Below are 15,979 nucleotides of genomic sequence, written 5' to 3'. Positions count from 1 at the left end.
ATGGTCACTCTCATTGATCATGTGACTTAATGAGAGTAGAAGCCATCTGCCTGATGTTTTAGTGCAGCAACTAATCTGCATAATATTGTGTCTAGCTGATGTGTTTTGCAACCACACCGTACCACACATGTTGAACAAAGAAGTTTTAGCAACCCATTCTCCCCCCCCCCCCCCCAACAAAATAAAACTGAATGCATCTTTTTTTCTTAACATCTGAATGCTCCCACTGAATTACTGAATCAATTCTTCTTTCTTTTTTTGGTAAAAAAAACACTGAATCAAATCAATATAGTAATAAAGTGGACATTTTTAAGTATCTTCTGTGTAAAAGCTGACCTAGACTACATGTTAGTTCTTGTCCAAAGAAAGTGGCATTTACTTCAATATGGAGATAGTTACAAATTTCTGGATGTACAGTAGAAGGAAAATGGACAGGAAAAAAAAAAACATTTAACTCCTTTTCTCCTTCTAGACAAGAACTGGGGATACATTGAAAATCTGGATTGCATTTTTCACAGCTTCAATGTCAATATCTATTAGCTTTCCTGCTTTTGATGGAACAATTACGCATTTCTTCTCCTTGGCATTGGGAACAAATAGTCTTCCCTTCTCTTCTGAGGAAAATAATGCAATACTGCAGAAACAACACAAACATAAACCAGAATAATATATAAAAAAATAAGAGGGTTAACCCCATGAACAGACTTGTAAAAGTCATTTCGGTCTCGGCCACATATACAAGTGAATTGGGTTGACATTCTTGACACCGTCACTTAGGATAAAAAAATAATTTGAATCCTACATTCTGGTTACTAACAGGAATCAGAATTAGTTGGATTCATTGGTTTGAGTGACCAATTTGTGTTTAATCTAAACGTATTAAGTGAGAATATCTTGAATGAAATTTTACAGAGGAACATTACCTGGGTTTATCACGGGCATTTGCTAGTTGGATAGCTGCAGTGTTGGTGGCTATTACTCCTACTGAGTCATTTATAAGAGCTGCTAACTGATGCAAATGCAGAATGGAATGCATGTTAGTATTGACTGGAAGCTACTCATTCATTAACTTTAATGTATGTTTTCTGTAGATTTTACAACCCTGAAAAGCAAAGTTTGGATTCTATCTATGCTTGAGAGCGGAGATTGTTTTGGCATCAAAATTCTTATTAAAGAAGGCAGCAGACCTGTCCTGGGGTAGTTATGAACACAATACTGGCATCTTCTTCAACTACTTCCTCTACATCTTCCCTTTCTTTCTCATGTGGAATTACGAAAATTGGCCTTACACCCCTGTCCCCAATATATTGGGGGTGAAAAGAAGAAAATTTAATAATGTAAGGTGATAATGCATTTATATTCACTAAGTATATGTTGTAGCTTCACTACATGCTACAAATCAAAATACCTTATGGCCTTAGCTATTTCAGCCCATACTTGGATGGGTAGCAAGCTATCAGTGTCCCCCCTAGATTGCATTGAAGCCTTTGAATCAGACTGTATCCCATGTATTACAATATACTTCCCCTTCACTGCACCAGATTTCTTATATGTATCCTCCACAAAATCCTTGAGCTTCCTCGAGATCGAAACTCTCAAAGGAGGAACTGGTTGCCTTGGTACACCACGCCCCGGTCTTCCCAACCAATCAAGCATCTGATGATACCTACATTGAAGTAATCCACATTCCCCTATTTCAGAAACAAATCTGACAAAGTAAAATTCAGCCTGCTACAGTGTAACAATTATCTCCAACTTACATGTTAAATCCACTCTCAGATAAGTTCATTCCTTCTGGTTTAAATGTTTCTGTCAACATTAGCCCTGCTCCAGCTGCATTCACATTTGGATAGATGTAGCTAACTTTATCCCGGGCTGATGTCATAAACATGAATGCTGCATGCCCAAATCCTGCCAATTTGGTTGATAAGACCATGTCATAGTACCTACCCTGTCAATAAGTGCAAGCCCACCTTCATTAAGATCCATCTGAGGAAGAGAGAGATCTTAGATATAGTACTATGTCTGTAAAAAATCAGAAACTGGAACCTTTCACGTGTAAATTAATCAAACTCACAGTGTAAAATCTGATTTAAAGAGCGAGCTGACTAATTGAATATATAGATCTGTTGGGTTCCAAAGAATTGGGGCAAATTGAGCAAAATATTCAGAATGTGGTGTAGAAATAACCTTTAGAACTCCGATCATGTCTGTATACTCTGCAGGCTCAGGGAAATCATCGTCGGGATCGTATGCATCTGCCCATCGCACATTCTTATTTAACTCATATGTCTGCTTCCCTCTTGGTGATGCAATCACATCAACTTGAACACCAGGGTACCTGTCCTTGATCAGTTGAATTGCAGGAAAGAAGAGCAAATTTTCATAAACACCACCGGATACTATGCAGCAACATCTTCTGACATCTCCTCTTATCTTCAATCCCAGTGAAGCAATTTCAACATTGAACCCAGTTGGGAACTTGAGAAATCCATAAGGGTTATCAGGGTTATCCGGTGGTCTTGTGTCTTCTTCTTGCTTACCATCAGTGAACAGTGAGCCGTATTCCATTTCAGGGTCATCTCCATAATCGAAAGGGTCGAGCCATGGGTTTTTTTTCTTGGCATTTGCTGCAATTGATCTTCTTCTACAACAGTAAGTATTGTCCGGTGGGTTAAAGGAGAGCTTAGTGTGGTTTGTAGATGGAATTGAAGTTGGGTTTGTAAGGAAAGGTGAGATGGATTTGGGCAACAGAGTCGTCGTAGTTGCCATGAAATGGATATTTTGATTCCTTCTCTCTGCTAATTGGTTTTCTTGTTTGCAAATTTAGTTGGGAGAAAAAGGACGTTGGATTTTGAATGTGTGGAAGAGGGTTGGATAAGTACTTTGCTCTAATTCCGGCCTCATTTTTTCCGTATAAACAAACAGAGAAGTTGTACCAGCATTACCCATTAGAGGATGAAAATCTATACTCTATTCAAAAGCTTCACATGTCAAAAACAGTAGAAGTACTCGGGTGGAATTTCCGCTATTAATGGGGGTGTGCCTGTCAATTTTACCCCCATGTGTCTGGGCATGGCCCCTGCATCCCACGCAGACTCCAAAAATAAATGAAAAGAGAAGTCTCTATTTGTATGCTTGATCCAAGGTTCAACATAGGGGGATCGGCTTCCACCATCGGCCAATATAGATCGAAATCCCTAAATAAATTAGAATTTGGAAAAAGATACAAAAGGTTTCAAAATCTGTAACTTTTTGGGCTAGGGTTGGGATTTTTTAGGCCAAGAATCAAAGAAGGCTGTTAGTTTCCAAGGAATATGAATAAGTTGAACAACAGGGTGTTTACTACACCACAAAGTAAGATAGTGGGGCCCACCAATGGGGCTTACATTGCTGACTCAATGAGGAATCAACTATGGCTAGAACAACCGGTGAAGGCCTTGATTTGAGCTTGGTCCGACACTATTCTATTTATATATAATATATGGGAGATGGTTATCTAAGCAAGCAATTCACCAAAACAATATCAGCAATAAGGGCAACAAGGTCATTTCATGTGAGGATGAGAGACATATAGATTCGGTTCTATTGGGCTTAGAGAACCTTTTCCTATAATATATAGAATGTATTATGAGAGAGGAAAGATTCTTTACTCATAGGGGAGCCCACCAATAAAGTGCGACGTAATGGATTTGTAAATAGGGGATAGAGAGGTCAGTTCATGAGAGAAAGAGAGAATCCTCCTCTGTTGGATCGGAGATACTTTTTCAGACAAATTATATGTAAATATATGTATGAGATAAAAGAATGCTACAAGCGCACGTGTGATGCGTGATCCCTACGTCTAGCCTTAGACACAGGGGTTGGCAAAATGATCGCCGCACCCCCATGGAAAGGCGAAATTTCTAGGGGTGTTGCAGTCACCCCTGTGTCTTGACACAGGGGCAAAATACCGCACACGCCCAGGTAGTGTTTTCTTCCCAATATGTATTATACTATTAGGGCATTGTTCTCTGTCCGGGAGCGCACGAAGGCGCAACCGACATCCAGACACATGGGGTAAGGTGCGGTGGTCATTTCACCCATCCCCATGTGTCTATATGACAGGTAACACTTCCATCGAATTAGGCATACGAGAATCGACTATTACCATCAACAACCGAAGTCTAGACTGTGTTCATATACAATCATATGTATAAAAACTTTCACCATTAAATATATGCATTTTTGTTTAATATGAAAATAACAATAATAAGGCCAACCCCGGCTCACTATAAGCCCGGTCGGCTGAGCCTGCGCTGAGATATCCCAGCCCAACATTAGACTGGGTTGGGCCTAGGTTTTCAACAAACCTGGTCCAACCTCCAACGCTGGTTGGAACCTTTGTACACTGGACTTCTGGAGTAATGGAGATTAAAAAAGCGCAAAATCTTCCCTACCGAATCCGGATATTCTGAATAAGGTTACGTAAGATCTTTCTTCACATATTTTCAGAGTTCGGAAATGCTGACGTGTATCTTCACTTACCGCCATTTCGACTTCAGTCCTAATTTCGAAGCTTTGACCTTTTTCGATTCTCAGTTTGGATCAATCTTCAAACCTTTAATAAAACCATCTAAAACCTGATTAAGAATCTGCACTACAAGGAAATAGAGTCAACGAGCCCCGAGATGAAGAAGATGAGCACGGCCTCCACGGCTTCTCTACTTTCTCTCCTTTTACTACTCATTCTCTGTCTCTTCTTATTTCCTCTTCAATCCCTCTCTAAATCCGATCATCTTTGCAAAGCATGGCTTGTTCAGTCAATCCCAACAGACATGCCCGACCTCCCTCGTGTCGCCGGTGTTCTTTCTACTGGTAATCAATCCTAAACTATTTTCAACTGTTAAAATCTTCGTTTTTTCTTTCTTCTCTTCTTTATCGCTATTGTCGATTAATCGATTCAGTTAATTTAAATTACTGTTCGCCGGAATTTAACAAACATGATTGAACATTAGCCGACGTTTTGCGGTGGTTGGCTGGAAACTCTACCCAGAATTTGGACATAATCGCGCAGTACTGGCAGCTTATAGCACAACCGGAAGATACTCGGTCGGGAGATTATGGATTCTCTAAAGAGGATTTGGAGAGGTTCGGTGCTAACGAAGGCTTCCAAGTTTATAAGTCCATCGAAAATGCCGCTGATCGCAATGTCAATGTCAGGTAATTAACCTATCTCTTTCTTTGTTCTTAGTTTTGATTGATTGGATTGGGAAAGTTGATTGTAGCTTCTTTGGCATTAAAAATTTCTGTTTAGGTATGAGACTGATGTAAAAAAAGAGCATTTCAACATTGTCAAGTGAATAGGATAATCAAGTATTTAAGTTAGTTGCAGATATGATGCAATTAGGTGATTTGCTCCAATTAGACTCATTTTAGAGATTTTACTTTTCGCTTTTCTTTTCTTTTCTTCCTTTTTTATTGTTTTTTTGGTGAATGAAGGAAGATAGAGACTTAGGCTGCGTTTGGTAACGGTCTGAACAAAGAACGCTCGTTCTTGACTAGAAACGTTCTTTTATGTTCTTGGTCTAGAACGGCGTTCTGAGGTCAAAAATGACTGTTTGGTAACGTTCTCAAGAACGCTGTTCAGAACGAAAATGATGTTTGGTAAAATCTGTTCTTTTCTATTTGATATTAATTATAATAATGTCATTTCTTTGTCAATTATACCAAAAAAAGACTTGTAAAATCATTTTCTCTTACCAATCTTAGCATAAAATTAAAATATCTCATTAACATAACCAAAGTAAGTATAAAAAGATGCCAAATTTCAAAGATGCCATTAAAATTAGGTTCTTGAGTGGATTAGTGGCATAACTAACTATGCTATGAACAGTTGAATAAAGAGGGCCTTGGTGGACTCGAACCACCATCCTCTTGGAACATGCTCATGTTCCAAGTGCTCTACCAATTTGAGCTAAAGGCCCATCAAGTTGTCAATGAATTAACACAACAGATTAAACCAAATTATATTCTCCATTCTTTTGAATTCTAGAAAGCCAGGAGATTCCATAGACTGAATGATCTTAACTAACTGAAGCACTTGGCTATTTTGGACATGAGAAGTAAAGAAATTTTTTGTTTTTCAAAGAAAAGGCAATTAGTACAAACAAAAAAACTTAGGCTCACTATGCCTAGTTTATTAGATTCAACCACATTAGTTAGATACTTAACACAAGTTTGCTACCTTGTATTGTTCAATCCGTTTTTTCACAGCTACCTTGTGCTAACCTCATCTTCTGGAAGCTAGCTTTTGGTTCAAATGTTCCATCCAGCATATTTAGTTTTAAAAATTCTGCTCCTACTGTCTATCAACAGAAATATGATTTTTCAAACATTCTTCATTGATACTCCAGACTCAAACAAATTTTATTAAGCTAGAGACGATACTGAAAGTAAACAAAAAAAAAGGGGAGGGGGGGGGGAAAGAAAGAAAGAAGGAACATATATAATGGTCAGCATGAAATCACAATTTCCTAGTTGTGGAATAATGCAGGAAACAATAGGAGACTGATTCTGGAAACATCTTGATTTGTCTACAGTATTCTGGTGTAGGCAGATTTCACATGAAGATGACGACTGCAAAGAATCTATCTTAAAGCTACTATTCTGGCTTTGTGTTTGCTTTGATTACAGATGACAAAACAATATCTGGCTTTGTGTTTGCTTTGATTTTATTGCTTTTCTTTTGGTTTATCTATTGAAAGAGAGCTGCAAAATTCAGAGCTACACATGCATGTAAATGGTTTTGGGAGAAGGTTAACAAGCGCCATATGAAAAAACATATTACATTACAATGGAAGGCAGTGGGAAGATACACAGACAACTGCTAGTTTATCCTATAGCAGAGATCGGGAAAACCTTTTCCCAATAGTTTTATGACCTTCAAGGGATGGTATATATATATTTGCAGTAAAAAGAACTGTCCTAGATATGTTAAAAAAATATTTCCGATTGAGAAGGTTTGGTTCATCTGTTGGGATTGAGTATGCCTTTCAGGATGAGGTGAGACCTGGGTCTTTTTCATGTGCAGTACAACTATGTCCATACAAGTAGTTCAACCCAGTTCCTCTTCATGCTGACATAATATGCTCGTGTCATAGTCGAATTTCCAAAGATTCCATGAAAAAAAACCATTTATTTCACATAACCACCGTTACAATAGAGCTTCTTAAGCTGGAAGATGATTACTCATTCCTCTTATTTCCCTAGGATTAGTTTATTGAAGCAGGGATAGAAAAAGATGATGATTACTCATTCCTCTTATTTCCCTGGGATTAGTTTATTGAAGCAGGGATAGAAAAAGATCCCAAATTATGCCTATGATTTGTAGGCCCAACATAATTAATGGCACAAACAACCAGACAACTAAGAGAAAAGAAGGGTTCTACCAAAAAAAAAAAAGAGAGAAAAGAAGGGATCATGTCTGTAAGTTGAATAACAACCCAAGACAGACCTTGTGCAGATGTAATAAAAGGGAAAAAAGAGAAACCAAGTGCAATGTGTTGATAAATCGGAAGAGATGGAGAAAAAAATGCATAACACACAACGGAAATGGAGAAGAAGTACCTATAAAAAAAAAATGGAGAAGAAGTTCGGTAAGCAGATCTGTTGACAGAGATGAAAATCTCACAACAATCGGCCAGTAAACTTCTGAAAAACATTACAGATTTCAGGAAAAAATCGGCCAGCAATCACAAATTTCAAACATTACACCATAAATCATACATCAACGCATGAAAAACATTACAGGAAAAAATCGGAAAGAAAAACGAAGAACAAAGACGAGATTTTCTAAAATCGAGCGGATCAAAATGCCTCTTGGAAAACCTAATCCTGAAAAACTAAATCGAAAACCCAATTGGGAACCACACAGACCAGAAACGAAAGTCACAAGAATGATAACCTAATTAGAGAGAGAGAGAGTCACCTTCTTGTTGTCAACTTCAGTTGCAGAGGGGATCGTGCTAGAGAGGACCACTGTAGCAGAAACCTTCAAATGTTAGGGATGTTGCTCCAAATCCTGAGACACAAGGGAGAAAAATCGATAGAGCCCTAATCAGATCTTCGTCCCAACAAACGACCGAGAGAGAGAGAAACAGAGAGAGCGAGAGAGCGAGAGAGAGAGAGAGAGAACGAGACAGAGAGAGTGAGAGCTAGAGAGAGCAGAGAGAGGAAGCGAGAGAGAGAGGGATAGAGAGCGAGAGAGAGAGAGAGTATCGACCTGCAAGTTTCGCCTGCTCTTCCTTCCCCAGATGTCTCTTCCTTTTTCTTTTTTTTTTGTCTTCAAGGCTTGCTCACAGGTTTTGCTCGTGGATCGCGCAATCGATCGTTCTTTGTTCTTTTGGTGCTCAAGACCTCCGGTTCGTTCTAAAAGAACGAAAAAACGAACCGCAAAGCCAAACACTTTTTCATGTTTTTTTGTTCTTTTTGAACAAAAGAACTGTTCAGAATACTGTTCTGAACGTTACCAAACGCACTCTTATTGTGTGTATCTGTCAAAAGAGATGTCAATCCAGTACAGTTCAGGAGAAGCCTAATTGAAGTAGATGGTGGTTTCTCATTGTGGTATCTAACAGTGGAAAAGTTAAATATCAATTACTTTCATACTAAGATTGAGTATCCATATTAATGTACTGATGTCCGGGAATGAGATGAGTATTCAAACTAGTGAGGTGACTAGTTTTGGTTAGTGTATAAGGATTTGAATAGAAACCTTTTATTAACATGAATATTGGTTATGGTCTTTTTTTATTCTGTTTTGGAGATGAATTAGTCAATTTCCTCTTTAGAGGCTGTACGATTACCTATTTTTATTAGCAATTAAGCATTTGTTACTCATTGAAACCAAACTGTACAGAATGCTGCGTGAAAGGTGTTCAATTGGGTTGCTAGCACAATTTCCATCGATATATCTGTTTCAGATGCGTCTATGAAAATTAAATTTCTAACAAATGCCCCCCCCCCCCTCCAAAAAAAAAATTCCTTTGAAAACATAATCTGCCTGCTTCCTTCTCACTGTCTACAGCATCGTTCCTGCATATGGTCTATCCATGACTTAATTTATTCCCTCACTTGCAAAAATTTGAGAAGTCCAATATAATGAGTTTTGTTGATTCCTGTTGGCTTATTATAGTTCAGGGACTTGGTTAGATATGGGACTCATCTTCCTTCTTATGCATGCAAAATCCGTGAGGATGACCATTTCTTTTTTCTCTCAATTACAGGGTTTTTTCATCCCCCCACCCCCTGCGTTCATTAAGTAATACCTCCCGGTAAACACTGTTAAGCTCATTTCTAATCTTTATTGTGGATTTGAATTTGTCTTAGGATCTTACAGCATTCTGGAGTCTATCCTGATTATACCAGTGAATCATCAAACCTTGCTTCAGGGAGATCAAATGTTGAGAATATTACCTTATTGCTTAGTGACTGGTGGGGATCTGGTATTGTTCATACAAAAGTCTGGATATCAGATAGTAAAGACGTCTACATTGGATCTGCAAACAATGACTGGAAATCTCTCACTCAGGTATTCAAATACACATTTGTTTAATAGAAAAGAATGAGCTCACATTGTGACTCTATGTGTGTTTAGTTAATATATCTCGAGATACACCACCTACTTAGTAGTTGACAGTATTTGTAATTCATTTTTTGAGACAACTCATTTGTCACTGATTAAGAGATGTTAGTTTCATATCTTGTCAGTGAATATAAATTTATAAATTTTTAACTTATATATGATTTTGGCCTCTATTATAGTTATAGTGTATGTTCATGAAATGAAGAGGAAGCAATGTTCCTTTAGGACCAGATTTAATGTCCCATAATGTTACTTCCAATCAGCAACTAGGTAATCAAAATGCGCCTGACACTTCATTATGCCACATTTAATACTTCTATCATTGATAGGTGAAAGAAGCGGGAGTTTATCTTGTTGGTTGTCCAATGATAGCAAAGAAGGTGGAGATCTACTTCAACAACCTACGGAAACTTTCATCTCTGAATTCTTCAGCTTACACAAAAACAGTATGGGATCAAGAGTGGCAGGCTGAAAGAAAAGTTCCTTGTTGGTCACATTTTGTCCATTTTGAAGAGAGATGCAGGTATTTCAGTTGAAGTCGACTCTGGGCAATGAGCAACATAATCTATTTAATCCCCCCAATACACATATATATGAAGTTATGAAAAGCTCTCTGTCATTGCTAAAGATTGGTTACAGTATTGTACTATTGAGAACCCTTTGTGGTGTCCATATTGGATTTGTCTCTCACTCTTCCGGGTTATTCTTTACCCTTAAAACAGTGTAAAAGCATTTCACCCATAAAGGGTATGACAGATCTGCTGCAGTTAGATAATGGAATTGTGCCAGCTAACTGGCCATGTGAATTAGAAGAACTGTTCTTGAAATATAGAACATTGGGAATTCATTATCCTGTTTTTGGTTGACAGATCACCTCTTCTTCATTATGTGGAGGTTCCCCATGTAGTTGGCTACCCAATCCTGTCAGACCCCTCCATGTTTCGTACTCCAATCAACACTCCTGGATACAATAATCAAACCTCAAAGCATGAGTCCAGCTACCTATCTTTTGCTCCTCCAGAGGTAACGCACCAACTCGCACAATTTTGGTTGTTTCCATGCTTTTCAGGTTCTAAACTCACATGTTGAACTAATAAAAAAAATGAAATAAGATTCAAATTATGGATCCCACATCCATTGTTTTATGCACTTTGCAGCCTTAGAAGTTTCTCAACATGTTATATTATGTCTTTATGCCCTTCGATTTTCACAAATGACAGAATTATTTTAAGATATAACAATATATAGAAAGTAAATTCTGGAAATTACCCTTTCCAAAAGGTCCTAAGAAATGACTCTTCAAAGATAAATAAGAAACAATTCTCCTTATTTTTATTTTTGCAGCTGTCATTTGGTAAGTACCAAGCAGATGAACAGGCATGGGTAGACACAATAAAATCTGTGGGGACTGGGGCAACTGTTAGAATTAATACCATGGACTGGCTTGGTCAATCTCAATACTTGAAGCAAACTGTTTATTGGGCATCCCTTTCATCTGCAATATCAGAGGTAATAGACAATTTCCCATTCTCTTGTTTTCAATATTTAACATAGAATTCTCATATGCTGCATTGCTGTTTGTACGATACAGCTTGTTTAATTCTGTTTATAGATGAAAATTTCACACACAGCTGCATAACTTCCCAATAACCCTCCACAACATGACAGAACTAGAGTCATTTTTCACCCTTGATAAATTGGTGGAAAAAGAAAAGTAAGCAACTTTTAAGAGTGGTAGTAAATGGTGAGGTGAAATATATGGTGTCTTTTGCAGTGACATGGACAAGCACACTATAAAAACATGGTTAGTCTAGAGGTTCCCTTATAAGTGAGATAGTTTAGGTCTGCTCTGTTGTTATGGCATCTGAAACCTATAGTAACAACATAGAAAGTTGTTTGCTTTGACAATACGAATATACCATAATGCTTCATAGAGTGGAGTGAAAGGGTAGGATTTTTTAAACCAACCCCAAATAGTTGGTATAAGGCTCGATGAATTTTTGTTGTCATTATTGTGTACCATCATGCTACTCCCTATAACAGCCTTGTGACCCAAATGCACATGTGGAATAGGGCCCATTCATTCATTTTTTCTTAAGCTTATTTTTGAGGTCCGTTCTACTAATTCAAGAAACAATCCATGTTTATATGGAGACAATCTGTTCCATCTATGATTTGTCTGCTACTCCTTGTAGATTTCTTGTCTGTCCACATGTGTTGTGTCAGGCACATGTGTGGACAGAGCTAGAGACTCTTTTTTACGCTGCTGTGTGCCTTTTGCCTATAAGCTAGCTCAACATAGTCCTACTTGGATGTTTCTTTTTATCTTAAATTTGTTATCAATTGTATCCTTTAGCTTGCTGTGCTAACTTACATTCCTAATACACAAACACATCTATTTGTGTTTTTACCCTTAATTTAACTTATCGACTCACCTTGTCACTTACATAATGTAATGTTATCTAACATACAAAAAGACACAAGAATAGAAGGTGCTCTTCAATAAGCATCAAACAGACCAATGTGAGGTTGCCTATCACTTTTGATAAGATACTGGATTACCTATTGTTGAGGTGTCCAACTCAAAAGCTTAAGCTATTAGGTGGAGACTGGGGAGGCCCAATTGGTATATGAAGACATCCAAGGTCCCAAAGTTCTCCAATGTGGGATTGTTACCAACACTCTCCCTCACGTGTTGCCCCTCTTTTGGGCGGTAATACATGTGGCATTTATAGCTTCTCTTTTACATGACCATACACAAGTATATTATCAACATAATAGGCCTGATGGTTCTGATATCATGTTGGTGTCCAACCCAAAAGCTAAGCTTTTAGGTGGAGAGGCCCAACTTTTATATGAATGCATCGAAGGTCCCATAGTTTTCTGAGGTGGGATTATTCCCAACACCTATTTTTGAGATACAACTACTCAACTTACGATTGTATCACACTGAAGCTTGTGAAAGGGTAAGTATTAAAGCATTGAAATCTAGCCCACTTGAGCTTCTCTGCAGCAGCATGGTCTTCGCCACTGGATCTGAGTCCAAAAAACTCTAGTTGGACCTGTTCAACTGATCCTGAATCGCACTTAATCCATGGTGCACTGTTCAAACTGGGGAAATTTGCAATGAAGGCCTAAATGCATGATATCCACAATGAAAGGGTGCTGTTGCCCCTCAGCATCTGGTAAACATTTGTGGAGTTTTCTGGGATTACTCACCATGCTTGTTTAGTAATCAAGGTCTTAAACAAGCATTACATTATCTCAATCATGCATAAGCCACAACCAATCTCTATGATTAAGGGACGATACTATTTACTTATTTTTATCACTTTTTACAGCATGGATTACTGTATTTCTCATAGGTATGAAATTTATTTTGCGTCTAAATGCATTTCTAAAATATTACCTCATTAATAGGTGATCTTCTCCAAGCATGCAACTGTCAAGATACTAGTGGCATATTGGACGCATATTATCCCCAACACAGATCAGTATCTAAAGTCCCTTCTGTACTCCAATGCCCTCTGTGCATCTTCGAAGTACAACAAATGTGCGGGTAAAGTAGAGATCAAGTACTACATGGTGCCAGGTTTCAATAGGACTGGAGCCGCCACAATTAATGGTACCAGCACAGGCAACAGTTATCCTGGTTACTCAAGGGTGAACCATGGAAAATATGCAGTCAGTGATGTGAGGGCACACATTGGAACCAGCAATCTTGTTTGGGATTACTTCTATACGACAGCAGGTGTGAGCTTTGGGACATACAATCTTGCCATAGTCTCACAGCTTCAGGAAATTTTTGATGCAGATTGGAACTCCCCTTACACAGTTCCAGTTGAACCATTAGATGGACCCATGGTTTATTCAAGCCAATAAACTCTTGAGGAGTCATCTAAGCTAGCAACGAGAGAATTTTTTACAGCAAATGGCTGCAAATGTCTTTCCAGCCATAGAGGTTTTAAGATAGGCATCGAATTGAGCATCATAACCTGACTGATTACATGTACTTTTGTTATCTCTAGTAACTTGGAATTCATTTTATTTTATTTTTTGTTAAAGGGGGGATATAAATTTGACAATACAAGGTACTCACAGCACACGATCGTAATAAAATAAATTTAGGCATCTCTATATGCACATCTTGTATTTGATTGGTAGGCATTCCTCTTGGGGTATACATATGGAAAGATAGCACCAATATGTGATGCATATGACGATTAGTATATCGACTACTTCTAGCCCTAATAAAATCTGCCGTCTCAACAATCAGTGGCCGGCTACCCTGTAAATACTAACCAAATCCCTTTATAACATTCTCTTTATTGTTACAAAGTGGCTATTCTGTCATTTACTTGCTCTCAAGGACATAATAGCTACTTTACATTAAATCCATGACAATATAATTAACCAACTTAAAAGGGACTAATAGAATGGAACATGTGTTGTAGAATAGCTACTACTTCCTTTATTTATTTAATGAGCAATGAAAGAGCTACCATTATTTTGAGCAGTAGAAGAGCTACTTTGTGGAAAAAAGTTCAATGGTGGAGTGCATGCTATGGATATGGTAGCATGTATATCAGATAAGGATGTTCATAATCTCAAATAGAGCACATGGACAGATATTTAAAAATGGATGTTCATAAAAACCTATCTAATTTAGCATGTAAAGTAACTTGTAACATTAATCAACATACACGAACATGCATTAGACACACTACAACATATATAATAACAAGTAATAAAAAGAACAATGTTTTATTACATATTATTCAATGTAAAAAAACAAATTGTCAGTAACACCATCTTATTACATGGTATTCAACATTAAAAAATAAATGGGTTATTACATGTTACAGAGGAGTTTCCATCACTCTTTAATATAATGATTAGACTATTTTAAAGTGATTTCACAGGCTTTTTACTAAAAGGTCATTTGTATTAAAGGAGGAAAAATGGACAAGTACAAGTTGGACTAAGTTAGCCGCTACCCCTGCAGGGCGCTCTGTTTTAATGAAATCGGTTTTAGCCGCTACCCTTGCTTATCTTATGAACTGTTTTGAATTTCCCCTTAAGGTTTGCAGATCCATTGATTCTATTTGTCTAAACTTCTGGAATGGTAAGTATGGCTCTTAGAAGAAATCTACTCTTATTGCTTGGGATAAAATGTGTATTTCTAAAACTCTAGGAGGGCTGGGATTTCGCAAAGCTGAGCATCATAATAAGGCTTTGTTGATGAAGTTGGGATGGAGATTGATTACTAATCAATCATCCTTGTGGGCTCAAGTCATAAAAGCCAGGTACTTCCCTAAGGCTTCTTTCTTTGACCCCAAAACTGTCTTTAAGAATGGTTCGTGGACCTGGAATAGTTTTAGACATATTATTCCTTCTTTGAAAAAAATTGTGGTCAAGAAAATAGGTAATGGGAAATCGATCTTTTTTTTGACTGATCCATGGATTTCATCTATACCTGGATGCTCTATCTCATCCCCAAGTTTTGTTGGTTTGACAGACAAAGTTGATAAATTTATTACTAATGCTCAGTGGAATTCTAGTTTGCTTAATTCTATTATCTCGGGGGACGTTTCTTCACATATTCATAGAATTGATTTGTTTGCTTCTGATGATAGTTGGTGGTGCACTCTGACTAAATCTGGAAAATTCACCACTAAAATTGCTGCTAGATCTTTGTCAGCTCCAAATCCATCTTTTAACTTTCTTCTTTCCAATTGGTGGAAGTTTTTTTGGAGACTTAAATTACATCCCAAATTTAAATCTTTTTTCTGGCGTGTGCTACATGTAGGTCTCCCAATCAAGGCAACTTTACACAAGTGGCTTCCGATCGACCCCTATTGTGCTCTTTGTGGAAACTGTGTTGAGTCAGACTGGCACATATTCCTTTCATGTGACTGGGTTAAACGAATTTGGGCTCCTGGTCCACTGGGACTGAGAACCGAGTTCTTGTCTTACCCCTCTCTAGAAAAGTTTTGTCTCTCTATGATGGTTAAGCTTAAGATGGACAAACAAGCTTTATCTTGGTTCTTTGGGATTTTTATTATTTCTTGTTACTTTATTTGGTCTGTTCGAAACAAGGTGATCTATGGTCATGAGAAATCGGATCCAGTTTGGGTTATGAGAAACATTGATCGTTGGATAGCTGATTTGGAATTATTACCCCCCATTGTTCACTCTTATGGTGTTGTTCCCCATCTTGAGGAGGTGCCTCATCTTTCTAAATCTTCTAATTTACCTAATTTCAATTTTCCGGTCCTAATTTGTGCAGGTTTTCAAACCCCAGGATTTCGTAAAGCAGGATGGGCGTACCTATTTTTGATAAATGGCAAGTTT

General features: G+C 37.8%; 2 protein-coding genes, 1 long non-coding RNA gene and 1 pseudogene across 4 annotated transcripts; 2 read left to right on the top strand and 2 right to left on the bottom strand.

Annotated features, from left to right (window-relative positions):
• Positions 1-428: 428 nt before the first annotated feature.
• LOC122651982 (photosynthetic NDH subunit of subcomplex B 1, chloroplastic) lies at positions 429-2,844 on the bottom strand. Of its 2 annotated transcripts, none has more exons than XM_043845592.1 (6): positions 2,191-2,844; positions 1,761-1,951; positions 1,409-1,666; positions 1,188-1,308; positions 924-1,009; positions 429-634 (listed from the first exon to the last, which is right to left on the bottom strand). In XM_043845592.1, exons 1-6 carry the CDS (start codon positions 2,770-2,772, stop codon positions 469-471), a joined length of 1,404 nt encoding a protein of 467 aa, XP_043701527.1. In that variant the 5' UTR covers positions 2,773-2,844; the 3' UTR covers positions 429-468. The 2 variants fall into 2 exon arrangements, with proteins under 2 accessions (XP_043701527.1, XP_043701528.1); XM_043845593.1 differs by having other exon boundaries at positions 1,188-1,293; positions 2,191-2,842.
• On the top strand, positions 948-1,274 carry LOC122651983. Its single transcript, XR_006331540.1, has 2 exons — positions 948-1,080; positions 1,146-1,274. It is a non-coding gene; the product is annotated as an uncharacterized LOC122651983 (long non-coding RNA).
• Positions 2,845-4,670: 1,826 nt separating the features above from the next.
• On the top strand, positions 4,671-13,680 carry LOC122649562 (phospholipase D Y-like). The gene is made up of 7 exons (XM_043842760.1): positions 4,671-4,857; positions 4,998-5,202; positions 9,370-9,571; positions 9,955-10,148; positions 10,495-10,648; positions 10,970-11,134; positions 13,046-13,680. Exons 1-7 carry the CDS (start codon positions 4,671-4,673, stop codon positions 13,505-13,507), a joined length of 1,569 nt encoding a protein of 522 aa, XP_043698695.1. The 3' UTR covers positions 13,508-13,680.
• LOC122653323 lies at positions 7,629-7,694 on the bottom strand (annotated as a pseudogene).
• Positions 13,681-15,979: the final 2,299 nt, after the last annotated feature.

The sequence above is a fragment of the Telopea speciosissima genome, chromosome 2 (genome assembly GCF_018873765.1).
Source record: "Telopea speciosissima isolate NSW1024214 ecotype Mountain lineage chromosome 2, Tspe_v1, whole genome shotgun sequence".
Classification (NCBI taxonomy): domain Eukaryota; kingdom Viridiplantae; phylum Streptophyta; class Magnoliopsida; order Proteales; family Proteaceae; genus Telopea; species Telopea speciosissima.
This window is presented reverse-complemented; position numbering and strand designations above follow the sequence as displayed.